Here is a 16,754-nt window from a genome sequence, read left to right on the forward strand (position 1 = left end):
CAGAGTTGACGATAACAGAGTTGACGATAGCAGAGTTGACGATAACAGAGTTGATGATAACAGGGTTGACGATAACAGAGTTGACGATAGCAGAGTTGACGATAGCAGAGTTGACGATAACAGTGTTGACGATAGCAGAGTTGACGATAACAGAGTTGACGATAACAGAGTTGACGATAACAGAGTTGACGATAGCAGAGTTGACGATAGCAGAGTTGACGATAACAGTGTTGACGATAGCAGAGTTGACGATAACAGAGTTGACGATAACAGAGTTGACGATAACCGAGTTGACGATAACAGAGTTGACGATAACAGAGTTGACGATAACAGAGTTGATGAAAACAGAGTTGACGATAACAGAGTTGATGATAACAGTGTTGACGATAGCAGAGTTGACGATAACAGAGTTGATGATAACAGAGTTGACGATAACAGAGTTGATGAAAACAGAGTTGACGATAGCAGAGTTGACGATAACAGTGTTGACGATAGCAGAGTTGACGATAACAGAGTTGACGATAACAGAGTTGACGATAACCGAGTTGACGATAACAGAGTTGACGATAACAGAGTTGACGATAACAGAGTTGATGAAAACAGAGTTGACGATAACAGAGTTGATGATAACAGTGTTGACGATAGCAGAGTTGACGATAACAGAGTTGACGATAACAGAGTTGACGATAACAGAGTTGATGAAAACAGAGTTGACGATAACAGAGTTGATGATAACAGTGTTGACGATAGCAGAGTTGACGATAGCAGAGTTGACGATAACAGAGTTGACGATAACCGAGTTGACGATAACAGAGTTGACGATAACAGAGTTGATGAAAACAGAGTTGACGATAACAGAGTTGACGATAACAGTGTTGACGATAGCAGAGTTGACGATAACAGTGTTGACGATAGCAGAGTTGACGATAACAGAGTTGATGATAACAGAGTTGACGATAACAGAGTTGACGATAACAGAGTTGACGATAGCAGAGTTGACGATAGCAGAGTTGACGATAACAGTGTTGACGATAGCAGAGTTGACGATAACAGAGTTGACGATAACAGAGTTGACGATAACCGAGTTGACGATAACAGAGTTGACGATAACAGAGTTGACGATAACAGAGTTGATGAAAACAGAGTTGACGATAACAGAGTTGATGATAACAGAGTTGACGATAACAAAGTTGATGATAACAGAGTTGATGATAACAGAGTTGACGATAACAGAGTTGACGATAACAGAGTTGACGATAACCGAGTTGACATTTTCCATCATTTTGTGCTTTAGCTCAAAATGCTAACCTCAAACCAGATTCCACATGGCATGACAAAAAACAGAATTTTATGGGTTTTCGCCATATTATCATTTTTAAAAAAGTGAATGAGAGATTCACTGCAATATCACAATAATAGATTTGACAAATAATGAATCTACTATTGGTGTATCCTAAACATTTTGTACAAATTAATGAGAGAAGAATAATTACTGACATCACTGCTGTCCAGAGTTTCTCGCCAGAGGAAGTGACACCACTTGGTGCAAGTCACATGCTTTTTCTACAAATGCTTTGGAGTTTTTTTTGTTTTATAACAGAGATAACAGAGTTGACCAAAACGTGGGGACAGACACAACATCTATTTGTTTTTATTAATTAAATTACAAATGATACAGACAATATATATTATATCCAACTGTTTATATAACTTAATAGAGTAAACAAAAGATATTTGAAAATTAGACTTAATGGTTTCATGATAATTCAAGTTGAATGTATGAATCAGGAGGCAGAGACAGTCAATAATAGGTGGAGTGGGAGTCATTGAGTTAATATTTCGCATAATTTTTTCCCTAAATATACAAAAAGCATTATTCTTAGTGATAGTGTAATATAATTTATGTTAGTATTCAAAACTGATTCAAAAAAGTTTAGGTTTTTTTTAAATAAAAGAAGGTTTATCTGGCAGACTCGAAATGTACCCCCAATTCTAGAATGACTCATATATATATTTGTGCTGTCAATCGATAAAAAAGTGAAAAATTCTGTGATTAATCGCAATTAAAAACACTTAATTTTTTGTAGGTTTATCTAGTTTGTATATTTTATAATGTAATAATTTCACAGTTAAACTCCTAATTAATGTAGAAACAACATATAGTATATTTCAAATTCTTGTTGAATGGCATATTTTTAATGAAAGGTCAGTATCACTGATACTAATACAGATAAAATGGATAAAAATGGATGTTTCCCTACCCCCAATTTTAACCGTTAATCATAGCCATTCAACATTACAGTGCAATTGAGAGCTATATATTTTTTTAACACATATTATGCTTTAAAAAAATTACTTTAAATTTAAGTGAACTTCAAACAATCCTCATAAACCCATAATAAATGTCATATTTATCTGTGCCCTTCCTGTCTAACATATACAAAACAATACAGAAATGCAATAAAGTTAGCAAACAGTCAGCATGGCATAAATTATAGATTACATATAGACTAATCCTTATTAAAGCTAGAAAAGTTCTTTAGTCAAGAGCAGTGAGTGATTTTCTCTGTTCTCTTTGATTAACGTTAATGACAGAAAATGATTGGCTGCTGTCCCTTTAAGAGCAGCCGCTGCTGACAGAAAATGATTGGCTGCTGTCCCTTTAAGAGCAGCCGCTGCTGACAGAAAATGATTGGCTGCTGTCCCTTTAAGAGCAGCCGCTGCTGACACTGACGCGAATCTCACGCGACTCATTCTCACAACCCTTTACTTTCATTTAAGACTTTAACTCAAGACTGCTCTTATGTTATTTACATTTACATTTATTCATTTAGCTGACGCTTTTATCCAAAGCGACTTACAATTGCTATATATGCCAGAGGTCGCACGAGCAACTAGGGGTTAAGTGTCTTGCTCAGGGACACATTGGTGACTCACAGTGGATTCGAACCCGGGTCTCTCACACCAAAGGCATGTGTCTTATCCACTGCGCCATCACCACCACATGTTATGAGGATGATACTCAACAAAATGGACATTTTGACATAACTGTGTGCATTACTGTTCATTTGAGCCAAGCTCATAATGTAAACTAGCCAAAGGATGACAAAAAAATAATAGATGCCAAGTTAATTGTTGTTAATATATGGATGTGTTAAACCAGTTAAACTCTTCAAGCCACTTCTGCCTCTACTTCCAGTCAGAAGCAATCACCAAACTAGTTCCGCTTGTTCATCTCACTTGTGTAACGTACATGTTTTGCAAGAGCAAATAAAAGTTAATTTTGAAGGCTTTTATTCAAGTTAATTGATAGTATAACATTCTTCAAAACCATCCAAAATTTTAATTGACTGTAAGATTGAAATGTAATGTTTATAAAGCTACTTAAGGTCTTAGTCTTCACAAAAATACATATGATTTGTAATATCCCGCGGAAGCCCTATCATCTACAAGCATCATTAGCTCTTTTGCAGGATGTTGAAAACAATGAACTTATTATGCTAAAGACAAAAAAAGCTAGATGGGGACAAAAGCAGCAAATTTTCATCCATTTAAAGACCGTCTGCAAGCATCATCAGCTCTTTTACAGGATGTTGTGAGTGGCTCTTAAAAGAGCCTTTGTGTGAGCGCCTCTGGCCTCTACTTGGAGCTGGTGTACTTGGTGACGGCCTTGGTGCCCTCAGACACGGCGTGTTTGGCCAGCTCTCCGGGCAGCAGCAGACGCACGGCGGTCTGGATCTCTCTCGACGTGATGGTGGAGCGCTTGTTGTAGTGAGCGAGACGAGACGCCTCACCGGCGATGCGCTCGAAGATGTCGTTGACGAAAGAGTTCATGATGCCCATCGCCTTGGAGGAGATGCCGGTGTCAGGGTGAACCTGCTTCAGCACTTTGTAGACGTAGATGGCGTAGCTCTCCTTCCTGGACTTTCTGCGCTTCTTCCCTCCCTTCGCGGCGCTCTTGGTGACGGCCTTCTTGGAGCCTTTCTTAGGCGCGGGCTTGGCTGGTTCAGGCATGATGAGGAATGATCTCAGAGCTGACGAGTCAGTGTGAAGAACTCAGCTGCCACACTGAGGCTTTTATTCACTGCACTATGCTAATTTACAAGGAGACACAGAGTCCTTCTGATTGCCTGTTTTCATTGGCCTAACCCATAAACTCATGTTTCATTGGACAACTCAAAACATCACGAGCGGTACGAGGGCCAATCACAAGTGGTTAAATAATAGCACCGCCCACCGCCCCCAGTGTTATCTTTGTTTCATTTCCCGCTCTTTTTATTTATAGATCTTAGTAATATTCTGATAAAATAAATAAGTGGTTCTAGAGACATAGTGTGCATCATCGTTTAATTAAAACCCATTATAAACACATTTCAATGAGTTTTGGAGAAAAGAGATCAATAACGGTCAGACTCGTTTTAAAAGACACTTTTTCTCAGAACTTCATTGATTCATGAAACCGTTGAACGGTTTAGTTTAAAGTTAAACTACAGTAATATCAAATACAAGCAAATAAATACAAAAATAAACATTTTCTGCATTTTCAACTCTGCTTAGATAAGTATAATTTATAATCTAAGTGGGTAGAGACTATTGTAAGATGCTGATATCCATACATATATCATACTCAAGACTTATCTTTAACTGTAAGCCCTCGTTAATAAAGCCTAATGACTTTACATTTATCCAAAATTGCTTTTATCCAAAGCGACTTACAATTGCTATACATGTCAGAGGTCGCACGCCTCTGGAGCAACTAGGGGTTAAGTATCTTGCCCTAACCCGGGTCTCTCACACCAAATGCATGTCTTATCCATTGCCCCATCACACCACTTTATTAAAAGTCTTTAAGTTTTGTTAAACGCTGCCAAAACAATGACTCTTTCAGTGAGAGAGTGTGTGGCTCTTAAAAGAGCCGTTGGGTTGGTCAGTTTCTCCTGTGTCAGCCGTTTATCCCCCGAAGCCGTACAAGGTGCGTCCCTGTCGCTTCAGCGCGTACACGACATCCATGGCGGTGACGGTCTTTCTCTTGGCGTGCTCGGTGTAGGTGACGGCATCGCGGATCACGTTCTCCAGAAACACCTTCAACACACCGCGGGTCTCCTCGTAGATCAGCCCGGAGATGCGCTTGACGCCCCCGCGGCGAGCCAGACGCCGAATAGCGGGTTTGGTGATTCCCTGGATGTTATCGCGCAGAACTTTACGATGACGCTTCGCGCCTCCTTTACCGAGCCCTTTCCCGCCTTTGCCTCTTCCAGACATGTTCACTAGAACATTGAGGTGATACACTGCGAATACAGAATGGATGATGAGTGTTGAAGGGAGGCTTTTTGTACTTACTTACAGGACCTGACAGAAACCATTACTGCGTAACATAGCGAGCCCCTCCCCCAAAATACAGATCGCGAAAAATGTAACCGGCACTCCGATCTGCAGGAGCCTTTCCCTTGTTTGAAATTAAATATTTAATTAATATTTTTTTCAGATAATATAATATATAGTAGAACTGGTTAATGTTCTACAAGCTCAGCAAAGTAAACAAAGAGGGACACAAGACGTAAAAATCACAATATTGTTTATAGTAAAATTGTTAATAGTGACATCTATTTATGCCCTCCCTCTCTCTCTGTGTATGCGTGTGTGTGTCTCTGTCTGAAACGAAAACGTAAATGTTTAATAAATCCTACATTATGGGGACAAAATATTCCCACAATGATGGCAATATCTGACATCATTGTCCAGTTCAGATACACGCATATAATGGTTTTGTTAAAGTGATAATATGCATATACACAATGAAAACATTTATAACATAAATTGTTTCTGCTTAATGAAAACAAGCACATTGGAATCATGTAGTTGTGTTAATCACTTGCTGTCTGATCCAAATGCCATAAACTCTGATCAAATGAAACGTATTTGGCCAATTGCAGTTAATCCGCACATTTTCCCACACTCATAATTGCCCAGATCTGTGTTTCACTGAAATCAGGTCCCACACTGCATTGGGCCTTGTAGATTTATATTCGGCGTCAAAGTGAAAATTGCCTCGTTTATAGTAAGTGATGTGGCTCTTAAAAGAGCCGTTGGGGTTTGACGCGCGTGCACAGAAGCGGCGGGTTTAAGCGCGCTCTCCGCGGATGCGGCGCGCCAGCTGGATGTCTTTGGGCATGATGGTGACTCTCTTGGCGTGGATGGCGCACAGGTTGGTGTCCTCAAACAGACCCACCAGATAAGCCTCGCTGGCCTCCTGCAGGGCCATGACCGCGGAGCTCTGGAAGCGCAGGTCCGTCTTGAAGTCCTGGGCGATTTCTCTCACCAGCCGCTGGAAAGGTAGTTTGCGGATCAGAAGCTCGGTGGACTTCTGATAGCGGCGGATCTCCCGCAGAGCCACGGTCCCGGGCCGGTACCGATGGGGCTTCTTGACGCCGCCGGTGGCGGGCGCGCTCTTCCGCGCTGCTTTAGTCGCGAGCTGCTTCCTCGGGGCTTTGCCACCGGTGGATTTACGAGCGGTCTGCTTAGTTCTTGCCATTGCTGCAGTTTCTCCTCTCTCGGTCCTGCTTGAGCTGGAAATGCCGCTTTCTGTTACACGCCTGCTTTTATAGCATTGGACCGTCACGAGCTCACAGTGTCACAATGGTGCAGAAGGCTTGTGATTGGTTAGTTTGTGAAGCCGTTGCTTATGACTGCTAGCCAATGACTGCGCGTTTCTTCTTTTCAAGCAAGCGGAGGGTTTCCCGCTCAAGATGCTTTGTTCTGTTGACTATTTTGCTGTGCAAATCTCAGATCAGAGCAAAATCACATTACAGTCTGTATAAAAGCACTGCAGCCAGAAATTAAGACACACCTGCGTCTGTAAAATACAGGATCGTTCAGTAGAGCAGATAAAGGACAAAATACCCTCAGTAACAGTGATTAGTTTCTGTTACACTATTCCCTGAAGCCAATGTATAGTTTTTGATTTTGGATAATCTATTAATGCCAAATACATTATAAGAGCTTGGTATATGACTTTTTTAACCCTCTATGGTATGTTGTTGCCTCAAGGCAGCATAGTCTATTTTAGTTTATTTTTAATAAACCCATTTATTGGCCAAACCTAACTAATGTCCACAGGTCACATGATGCCTCCATATTTGTAATATTTTCACTGATTTGCATCCAGTTAATCACCCACAAAATATATGAGTCACCTTCACTGGTTAGTAAAGAAGTATTTTCAAGAACTTAACATTATCATCAAATGTTTTAGAGGACATAACAAAAAATTGTGCGTTGTATGTAATATATTTGCATTTTTGCATGGTTTTGTAATGCACTTATAAGAACAGTAATTCACATACTACTGTATATCTGCACGTGGGTGGTTGACATATAAGCCTTAACAAGTTTTTTTTCTTTATTTTAAAAATTCAAATATTAGGCATAACAAATTAAAATGGGATATACTCTCCCTAAGTTACTTACTTCACCATAAATCTTTATCATTATCATCTTAACATTTAACAATTTTTTGTGCAGATTCGTTCGATTTTGTATTATCTTTCTAAATCATCTAGCAAAGACATCTCTCCTCAGCCTTTCCAGATATTTTAGATTGTTAAATCCCCTTATAAATATATCTAAATGTTTGTGACTCTTGCTGATACTGTTTCTCTTGCGTTCCATTTAGTTTTTTAATGATTTATAACTAAAAAAAGTATTTTTATTGTCAGAATTCTCAATGTCACACCAAATGGTGTAGTGTCACACTGATGAACCGCAGCGCCACAATTTGTCAATGCAAAAAAAGTGTATTTTATATGCATTCAACGACTCCAATGACTTCAATTCAGTTAACATTAATAAGAATAAAAATCATCAAACATGTTAAAATGTTATTTAAGAAAAATTAGAAGAGAGTGTGTGTTGTAACAACAATTATAATTGTTTTACAGTAAAACATATTATCAATCTAAAACTAGTCAAATGTTGGACAACAGTTGTGATACTCAATATGGACAGTTACAGGTGCTGGTCATATAATTAGAATATCATCAAAAAGTTTATTTCAGTAATTCCATTCAAAAAGTGAAATTTGGATATTATATTCATTCATTACACACAGACTGATATATTTCAAGTGTTCATTCCTTTTAATTTTGTTGATTATAACTGACAACTAATGAAAACCCCAAAATCAGTAACTCAGAAAATTAGATTATTGTGAAAAGGTTCAATATCGAAGACACCTGGTGCCACACTCTAATCAGCTAATTAACTCAAACACCTGCAAAGACCTTTAAATGGTCTCTCAGTCTAGTTCTGCAGGCTACACAATCATGGGGAAGACTGCTGACTTGACAGCTGTTCAAAAGACGACTATTGACATCTTGCACAAGGAGGGCAAGACACAAAAGGTCATTGCTAAAGAGGCTGGCTGTTCACAGAGCTCTGTGTCCAAGCACATTAATAGAGAGGCGAAGGGAAGGAAAAGATGTGGTAGAAAAAAAGTGTATGAGCAATAGGGATAACCGCTCTCTGGAGAGGATTGTGAAACAAAACCCATTCAAAAATGTGGGGGAGTGTTATGATCAGGCTCCCTGGTCACAACATAAAGTGACCGCAAAGTCAATTGTACTTGTTTGTCTAGGGAATTTATTAAACAATTAAGTAAATTACAAACAAAAACAGAAATTGGGAGAAAACTACAACAGAACAAAACATTGCAGGAAGATCAACAACAACAGGCGTGGTGGCCGGTACACAAGTCTCTCCCTCCTCTTCCCCCTCTCTGCACGAAGTGCCTCAGCTTAAAAGGGTGTCTCTCCGCCCACTCGTTACCTGATCACACCTGCACACAATAACAAAGGAAAAACATACTGCCGAGCAGTCAAACATTAGTAAAGGAAAACAGAGCCACCAAAGGTAGTGGAGGGAGTGGAGGGACGTAACAGGGAGATTCACAAAGAGTGGACTGCAGCTGGAGTCAGTGCTTCAAGAACCACAACGCACAGACGTATATGCAAGATATGGGTTTCAGCTGTCGCATTCCTTGTGTCAAGCCACTCTTGAACAAGACACAGAGTCAGAAGCCTCTCACCTGGGCTAAAGACAAAAAGGACTGGAGTGGTCCAAAGTTATGTTCTCTGATGAAAGTCAATTTTGCAATTCCTTTGGAAATCAAGGTCCCAGAGTCTGGAGGAAGAGAGGAGAGGCACAGAATCCACATTGCTTGAAGTCCAGTGTAAAGTTTCCACAGTCAGTGATGGTTTGGGGTGCCATGTCATCTACTGGTGTTGGTCCACTATGTTTTCTGAGGTCCAAGGTCAACGCAGCCGTCTACCAGGAAGTTTTAGAGCACTGCATGCTTCCTGCTGCTGACCAACTTTATGGAGATGCAGATTTTATTTTCCAACAGGACTTGGCACCTGCACACAGTGCCAAAGCTACCAGTACCTGGTTTAAGGACCGTGGTATCCCTGTTCTTAATTGGCCAGCAAACTCGCCTGATCTTAACCCTATAGAAAATCTATGGGGTATTGTGAAGAGGAAGATGCGATACGCCAGACCCAACAATGCAGAAGAGTTGAAGGCCACTATCAGAGCAACCTGGACTCTCATAACACCTGACCAGTGCCACAGACTGATCGACTCCATGCCACTCCGCATTGCTGCAGTAATTCAGGCAAAACGAGCCCCAACTAAGTATTGAGCCTGTACATGCTCATACTTTTCAGTTGACCAGCATTTCTAAAAAAAAAATTTTTTTTTATTGGTCTTAAGTAATATTCTAATTTTCGGAGATACTGAATTTGGGATTTTCATTAGTTGTCAGTTTTAATCATCACAATTAAATGAAATAAACATTTGAAATATATCAGTCTGTGTGTAATGAATGAACACAATATCCAAATTTCACTTTTTGAATGGAATTACTGAAATAAATCAACTTTTTGATGATATTATAATTATATACCAGCACCTGTAATAATTTAGATCAGATTACTATAGAAGGATTCTGTGTGAACATGATCTCTTCAAGGTTTCCCTCAGGACCCCTCTCTCCTGGCAGGTGTGTGTGTGTGTGTGTGTGTGTGTGTGTGTGTGTGTGTGTGTGTGTGTGTGTGTGTGTGTGTGTGTGTGTCCTGTCTTTACTTCACATTTCTGCCTCAAACAGACACAAAACTGCATCTTTTAATATGCAAAGCATGGCAAACATGGTGAAACATGGTTAAAGTATAAAATCGAAAAAGAATACAGTAGTTGTATGGGTAATTTAATGTTCACCATTAAATTCATTAAATATGTTTTGAATATTAATTTACTTATCATTAAAAAAGATGTATGTAATATTATGTGACAAATTTATCATATGGTTTGACTTGGAAAAACAGTCACACCATATGACGTTTTGTTCAGTTAATCTCTTGGTTACTAACAACATTTATACTTAGCATGTAAATTGCCACGTGGGGGCAATGATTTTGAAGAATAATAAGTATAATTTGAAAAAATTAATCGTTTCATTTTTATGTAAATAATGTCACACCATAAGACACAAAATAATGACCACTAGTGAGCATATCAGATACAGAGCTTTTTAATAAATGATGTAAAAGTCAGAACTCGCCCTGACATTCGAACCGCTCCAGAGATGACACTGCAACTTCCTGGTTGAGTGAGGACCTCTTCATCATAATGGTGTCCGAAATATTGCCCGTTCATAATATAGATTGCAATGTCACACCATATGACGGCCATTTTACAGACAAACTGTATTTGGCCAGAACTTGCTGTAAATCATGCACAGACATCAACACTTTCTGTCTATTAAAAATGCCCAATTCTGTTTTTTTTAAACTGTAAATATATCAAACACTTTGCTGAAATATAGCCATGTTAGTGAGGTCACACACAGTCACACCAGTGACAATTTTGAAGTAGAGGTCTTTAAACTCCAACTACAGCTATGGTATTCTGTATCCTGTCAGAGGAACAACATAAAAGGTATATATTTTTCACAAAATACCATTTTTATTAGTATATGACATCATGGACAGGTAGAATTGCATGTCACATCATCCATCCACATATTATGATTGCACATTTTCTATAGCACCTAAAACAGGTATAAAACACACCAGCAGCTGATAAGGAGTCACGCTGTGAGGAAGAGAAGGATATAGTGAGTGAATCCTGCAGAGAGAGAGAGGATGGAAATAACTTGATATGATGGTTAAGTAATGTGTTCCTCTGTGGTACAATGCTGCCAGAGATGAAAAAACGGATATGAAATTATACATTTTATTAAATTAAAAACTAAATAAATGTAAGTGTCTGGGTAGAGAAATTCATGTTTTCAATAAACGTATAGATACTTTTTCTAAGTGAAAAAGTCAAATGTGTCATTTTATCCGTTGTAGTAAAACGTCGCAACAAAACTTAAATAAATTACATGTTTGCTCATTGATATATTGCGTACTAGAGATTTAGAAGAAATAATTTACATTTAATGATACAATTTTTAACCAAAATTTTTAAACGAAACCAGTATATAATGTTTGCAGTTAAAGAAAAGCGCTCTCTATCAGATAAGATGAGTAGCTCTTAAAAGAGCCGTTGTTCGTCAGTGAGGGACCGGAGCGGTTATTTGCCCTTGGCGGGCTTCTCGGTCTTCTTGGGCAGCAGCACGGCCTGGATGTTGGGCAACACGCCGCCCTGAGCGATGGTCACTCCGCCCAGAAGCTTGTTCAGCTCCTCGTCATTGCGCACCGCCAGCTGCAGGTGCCGGGGGATGATGCGGGTCTTCTTGTTGTCCCGAGCGGCGTTTCCAGCCAACTCCAGGATCTCCGCGGTCAGATACTCGAGCACAGCCGCCAGATACACAGGAGCTCCGGCACCGACGCGCTCGGCGTAGTTGCCTTTACGGAGGAGCCTATGGACACGGCCGACGGGGAACTGCAGCCCTGCCCTGGACGAGCGAGTCTTGGCCTTTGCTCGAGCTTTGCCGCCGGTTTTGCCTCTTCCGCTCATTTTAACGATCAGTTTCTACAACCTTTCAGTAAAACTGAATAGATTGAAGTACAACACTTCCACATACTGTATTTAAACGAGAGCGCCTGACGCCCATTGGCTTAGAGTCTGTTAACATTTGAACCAATCACCGAACTTCCCTCCGAAACCCATCCCCCTTTCTGGCGGGAATATTCATGCACAAGTATTTGACAGACAGAAGAGATGAAACAATTGAAATATTTGAGTGAAAAATTCAAATATGTACAAAAATGGATTTTATAAAACTGTTACACCTTTCACACACTGTATATTCTGTGCACATTGACCCGATACTGTACAGTTTTATGTTCCTATTGTAATACTGGAGTTTTACCACTGCTTATTGGTGTTTTGAATTGTGTTGTGTGTATATTCTGCACTGTCTTACCATTTTTTATGTTAACTGTGATCACTGGCGAACCCTCGTACTCTTTTTGGCCATTTTTATGCATACAAAATGGCTAAAAAGTTTTTCATAGCTTTTTGATTTTTAGACACAAAAACTTTTTTACTATTGTTCGTTCAGATTGCATGAGTCTAAGAAACTGAAAGTCACATCTTGGCAATTTGCTTTCAAAACTAACAAATTAATAAAATACGAGTTTTGCTCTTTACTCAGAGTTAGTGGGTGGCTCTTAAAAGAGCCGTTGATAGGGAAATTGAAAGTAGATGTTTATCTCTTCTTGGGAGGTCCCCGTTTAGGCTTGGCGGCTTGAGGCTTTGCCGCCTTCGGTTTCGCCGCTTTGGCCTTTTTCGGGCTCTTGACTGCTTTCTTAGCGGCCGCGGGCTTCTTCGCCTTCTTAGGGCTCTTCGTCGCCTTCTTAGCGGGCTTGGCGGCGGGTTTCTTGGCCTTCTTGGGCGATTTCTTAGCGGCTGCGGGCTTCTTTGCTGCGGCGCTCTTGGGCTTCTTGGCAGCGGCGGGTTTCTTGGCCGCGGGCTTCTTCGTTTTAGGAGCCGCTTTCTTGGCCACAGGCTTCTTCTTGCTCTCGGCTTGCTGCTTGTTGAGCTTGAAGGAGCCCGAAGCGCCGGTTCCTTTGACCTGCACCAGAGTGCCTTTAGTCACCAGGCTCTTGATGGCGATCTTGACGCGGGAGTTGTTCTTCTCCACGTCGTAGCCGCTGGCAGCGAGCGCTTTCTTCAGCGCGGCGAGGGACACGCCGCTCCTCTCCTTGGACGCGGACACCGCTTTGACAATCAGCTCGCCGACGCCTGGACCTGCTTTCTTGGCTTTCGCAGCGGATTTCTTCTTGGGCGCTTTGGCCGGGGCGGCAGCAGCCGGGGCGGGTGCGGTTTCTGCCATAATCTCACTCTCTCTGATCGGATGATTTGCTGAGTTTCACAGACGGTTTGCATTCGGCAGTGAATGAATAGCGCTCGCGCGGCGCTGCGCCTTTAAATAACACATGAGAACCTCGTAGACTCAACCCGCCCGCTCTGTGTCTGTGCGCGTCCACGAGCCGCGGACTCTTGTGTTTTCTTCTCTTACATTTGGGCCAAAAATGGAGCGATTAAATAGTTTTTCGCAGTAAAACAAAGTGAACAGCAAGCAGAGGTTCTGGGCTTTCATTAGAGACTAAAATACGCGAAGAGAAAATGTTTCTTTCGACTCTATCAGATCAAATCCAAGGCGAGCATCAGCCGCGGGGAAAAGCCGCGTGTAAATTTGATGGAAAGTTTTACTGTAAAAGTGTGTAAAAGTCTGAAGGCGTCCTCTGTGTGTTCAACAAACAGTCTGAAAGACGCTTTAATGAAATCAGCATCAGTGAGGGTCGTGAAGAGGCTTTGATACAGACGTAGTTTTGGGCCGCTTGAAGCACAAGAACATCCTCCCAGTCTGTATTTACTATCATATCATGTAAATAAAAAAGTACATCGTCATTTGTTTCTCAGTTTTCGGCTTGTGAATGATGACTGTGTTAAAGCTCTGAATGAGTTTCTCTTTTAAAGCAAGTGACTGAAAAACAACTTATTTTTCTCTCTATTTCTTATTTCCCTCCTTGTTCTAGCTTGTACTTTTCTGGACAATGTTTGAAACTTTGTATTTATAGCATTTTGTATTTGATTTGTATTTTCTTCATAAGTCTCTTTGGATACAATAATCTGCTCAATCATGGAATGTAAATAATAAAGCACTTGTACTCATTCTAACTAATTCATAAAATAGTCATCATATTTACAGTATATGTTTGATATATTTGCACAGACGTTGGTGTTTTAGTCATACTATAAATACTAGTTTTCTGACCCATATATTTATCTTTGTGTCATGAGAGCCCCATTTCTTTTCACAAGAACAACAGAAAATATGTAAATCATAATCTTCCTCATGTTTCACTATGTTAGTGAGGATATTTCGCACGTGAAGCCAAACATTTGTCTTTAACTCTGAACCAAAACTGTGAAACTTCTCCATCTAAAACAACAAACTTTAGACATTGATGAGCTTAAATTGAAATAATTTTGCTATCGAAAAATGATATTTATTTTTCTATGACCTTCATTGTGTGTCAAAAGGTGCAATAAACAGATCCTATGTGTTATATTATATAAAAGTGTTGTAGGTCAATATAAGTTTGCTGGTCCACAGATATAAAGCAGAAAGAGTTTAAAATGAATAAATTATAGCTAATAATGAAAAACAAAGTCACAATCTATAAAGCAAACAGAGGAAGAAAGTCCTGTAATAAAACACACATTAATAGTCACATATTCCTGTCATTTATTGTTCTTGTAGAGCCTGAATCTACAGGACTCCCGTTACAGTTTCTTGTGCAAACTTTATGATGCATGAAAAAGCATAATTTAAAATAAATGTGTGATTTGATAACCCTACAGTTTGGAACCTCTGGAAGCAAGAATCAAAATCCAAAGTTTGTTTAAATGTACACACAGACTACAGGGAATCTCAGGAGAAATAATGTGAAGAGAAAGATGGGAGGAAGACAAGAAAAACAAAGATAAGGAAGAATAAGAGAAGGTCAGACACAGAAAAGACCACAAGAGAAAGAGGAAAAATGGCAAACAATTTAAATGGTATATAACTTTTATTCATATTTCAATAAATATCATTGTACAGAGAACATTATAAAAGTAAGACTGTACACTGGACATTGTTCAACAGAATGTGCTGTTTTTACAGATGAAACTCCAGATGTGTAGACATCATCGCTGTGTGAAAACTGCTTCAGTTTCAGATATGAAACAAATATTGAGAACATTTCACTGATAAAACCAAGAGATACATTTTCCTAATTTGTTTAACAGACACAGTTTTGAGGCTTTAATTGAGGAACCGATTAAGCTGATACAATGAAGGAAAAAAAGGCAACCTTTTATTTTAAGAGAATTAGTTCAATTATGTGGTTTTATTTAAAGACACCATTGTTAGTTCCCATGCTCTCCACATGGCTGGAAATGGAGAGTAAATATTGAAATTAAGTGTTATTTCATGTGTTTTTGTGTAAAGAAAACATCGGTTAATGTTTAATGTTCTGTTATGTTTGACATATGAAAGTTTCTATTATGTTGTAGTTTTGATCATTGTTGTGCAGAAGAGTAGGGCTTATGGTGAGGTTGTGAATAACTTTGCTATAATCATTAAACATGAATACGTTGACTGTTGTGCTAGTAGCATACAGACTTTTTTCAAAATTATACAAGTCAAAAATGATTAAGTCATTTCTGTCCACTCAAATTCACAATTTTTAAGCAACTTAAACCATTTCACTAAAATATCAAATACTTTAGGGAATATCACATGATTCATTCAGGTAGACTCCATGAAAGAGATCAAACCTTTACTACTGAAATATCATACGTCCTATTAGTTACCATAATTTAAGTAGCACATAATATATATAGGATGTATCCCGCATAATAATAATGTTGAAAACAATGAACTTATTATGCTAAAGACAAAAATAAGCTAGATGGGGACAAAAGCAGCAAATTTTCATCCATTTAAAGACCGTCTGCAAGCATCATCAGCTCTTTTACAGGATGTTGTGAGTGGCTCTTAAAAGAGCCTTTGTGTGAGCGCCTCCGGCCTCTACTTGGAGCTGGTGTACTTGGTGACGGCCTTGGTGCCCTCAGACACGGCGTGTTTGGCCAGCTCTCCGGGCAGCAGCAGACGCACGGCGGTCTGGATCTCTCTCGACGTGATGGTGGAGCGCTTGTTGTAGTGAGCGAGACGAGACGCCTCACCGGCGATGCGCTCGAAGATGTCGTTGACGAAAGAGTTCATGATGCCCATCGCCTTGGAGGAGATGCCGGTGTCAGGGTGAACCTGCTTCAACACTTTGTAGACGTAGATGGCGTAGCTCTCCTTCCTGGACTTTCTGCGCTTCTTCCCTCCCTTCGCGGCGCTCTTGGTGACGGCCTTCTTGGAGCCTTTCTTAGGCGCGGGCTTGGCTGGTTCAGGCATGATGAGGAATGATCTCAGAGCTGACGAGTCAGTGTGAAGAACTCAGCAGCGACACTGAGGCTTTTATTCACTGCACTATGCTAATTTACAAGGAGACACGGAGTCCTTCTGATTGCCTGTTTCCATTGGCCGAACCCGTAAACTCGTGTTTCATTGGACAACTCAAAGCATCACGAGTGGATCGAGGGCCAATCACAGGTGGTTAAATAATAGCACCGCCCACCGCCCCATGTTTGATGGATACAGTTTCCTTTGTTTAATTTCCCGCTCTTTTCATTAGTACTAGTTTTGGAAA

The 16,754-nt window shown here is 40.0% G+C and overlaps 5 protein-coding genes and 1 pseudogene across 6 annotated transcripts; all 6 read right to left on the reverse strand.

Moving 5' to 3' along the window:
- Positions 1-3,593: 3,593 nt before the first annotated feature.
- LOC143746193 (histone H2B-like) lies at positions 3,594-4,046 on the reverse strand. Its single transcript, XM_077237957.1, has one exon. It carries the CDS (start codon positions 4,012-4,014, stop codon positions 3,640-3,642), a length of 375 nt encoding a protein of 124 aa, XP_077094072.1. The 5' UTR covers positions 4,015-4,046; the 3' UTR covers positions 3,594-3,639.
- A 793-nt stretch (positions 4,047-4,839) lies between these two features.
- On the reverse strand, positions 4,840-5,272 carry LOC143746194 (histone H4). The gene has a single exon (XM_077237958.1). The coding sequence runs from the start codon at positions 5,260-5,262 to the stop codon at positions 4,951-4,953; it is 312 nt and encodes a 103-aa protein (XP_077094073.1). The 5' UTR covers positions 5,263-5,272; the 3' UTR covers positions 4,840-4,950.
- A 794-nt stretch (positions 5,273-6,066) lies between these two features.
- Positions 6,067-6,556, reverse strand: LOC143746195 (histone H3). The gene has a single exon (XM_077237959.1). The coding sequence runs from the start codon at positions 6,530-6,532 to the stop codon at positions 6,122-6,124; it is 411 nt and encodes a 136-aa protein (XP_077094074.1). The 5' UTR covers positions 6,533-6,556; the 3' UTR covers positions 6,067-6,121.
- A 4,438-nt stretch (positions 6,557-10,994) lies between these two features.
- On the reverse strand, positions 10,995-13,399 carry LOC143746200 (histone H1 pseudogene; annotated as a pseudogene). Its single transcript, XR_013206460.1, has one exon. The product of XR_013206460.1 is annotated as a histone H1 pseudogene (transcript).
- On the reverse strand, positions 11,471-12,015 carry LOC143746205 (histone H2A). The gene has a single exon (XM_077237967.1). It carries the CDS (start codon positions 12,013-12,015, stop codon positions 11,629-11,631), a length of 387 nt encoding a protein of 128 aa, XP_077094082.1. The 3' UTR covers positions 11,471-11,628.
- A 2,646-nt stretch (positions 13,400-16,045) lies between the features above and the next one.
- On the reverse strand, positions 16,046-16,510 carry LOC143746209 (histone H2B-like). The gene has a single exon (XM_077237970.1). The coding sequence runs from the start codon at positions 16,457-16,459 to the stop codon at positions 16,085-16,087; it is 375 nt and encodes a 124-aa protein (XP_077094085.1). The 5' UTR covers positions 16,460-16,510; the 3' UTR covers positions 16,046-16,084.
- Between the last annotated feature and the right edge of the window lie 244 nt (positions 16,511-16,754).

Source organism: Siphateles boraxobius, unplaced genomic scaffold, assembly GCF_051911475.1.
Source record: "Siphateles boraxobius isolate OS27281-9 unplaced genomic scaffold, OSU_SipBor_1 214, whole genome shotgun sequence".
Taxonomy (NCBI): Eukaryota; Metazoa; Chordata; class Actinopteri; order Cypriniformes; family Leuciscidae; genus Siphateles; species Siphateles boraxobius.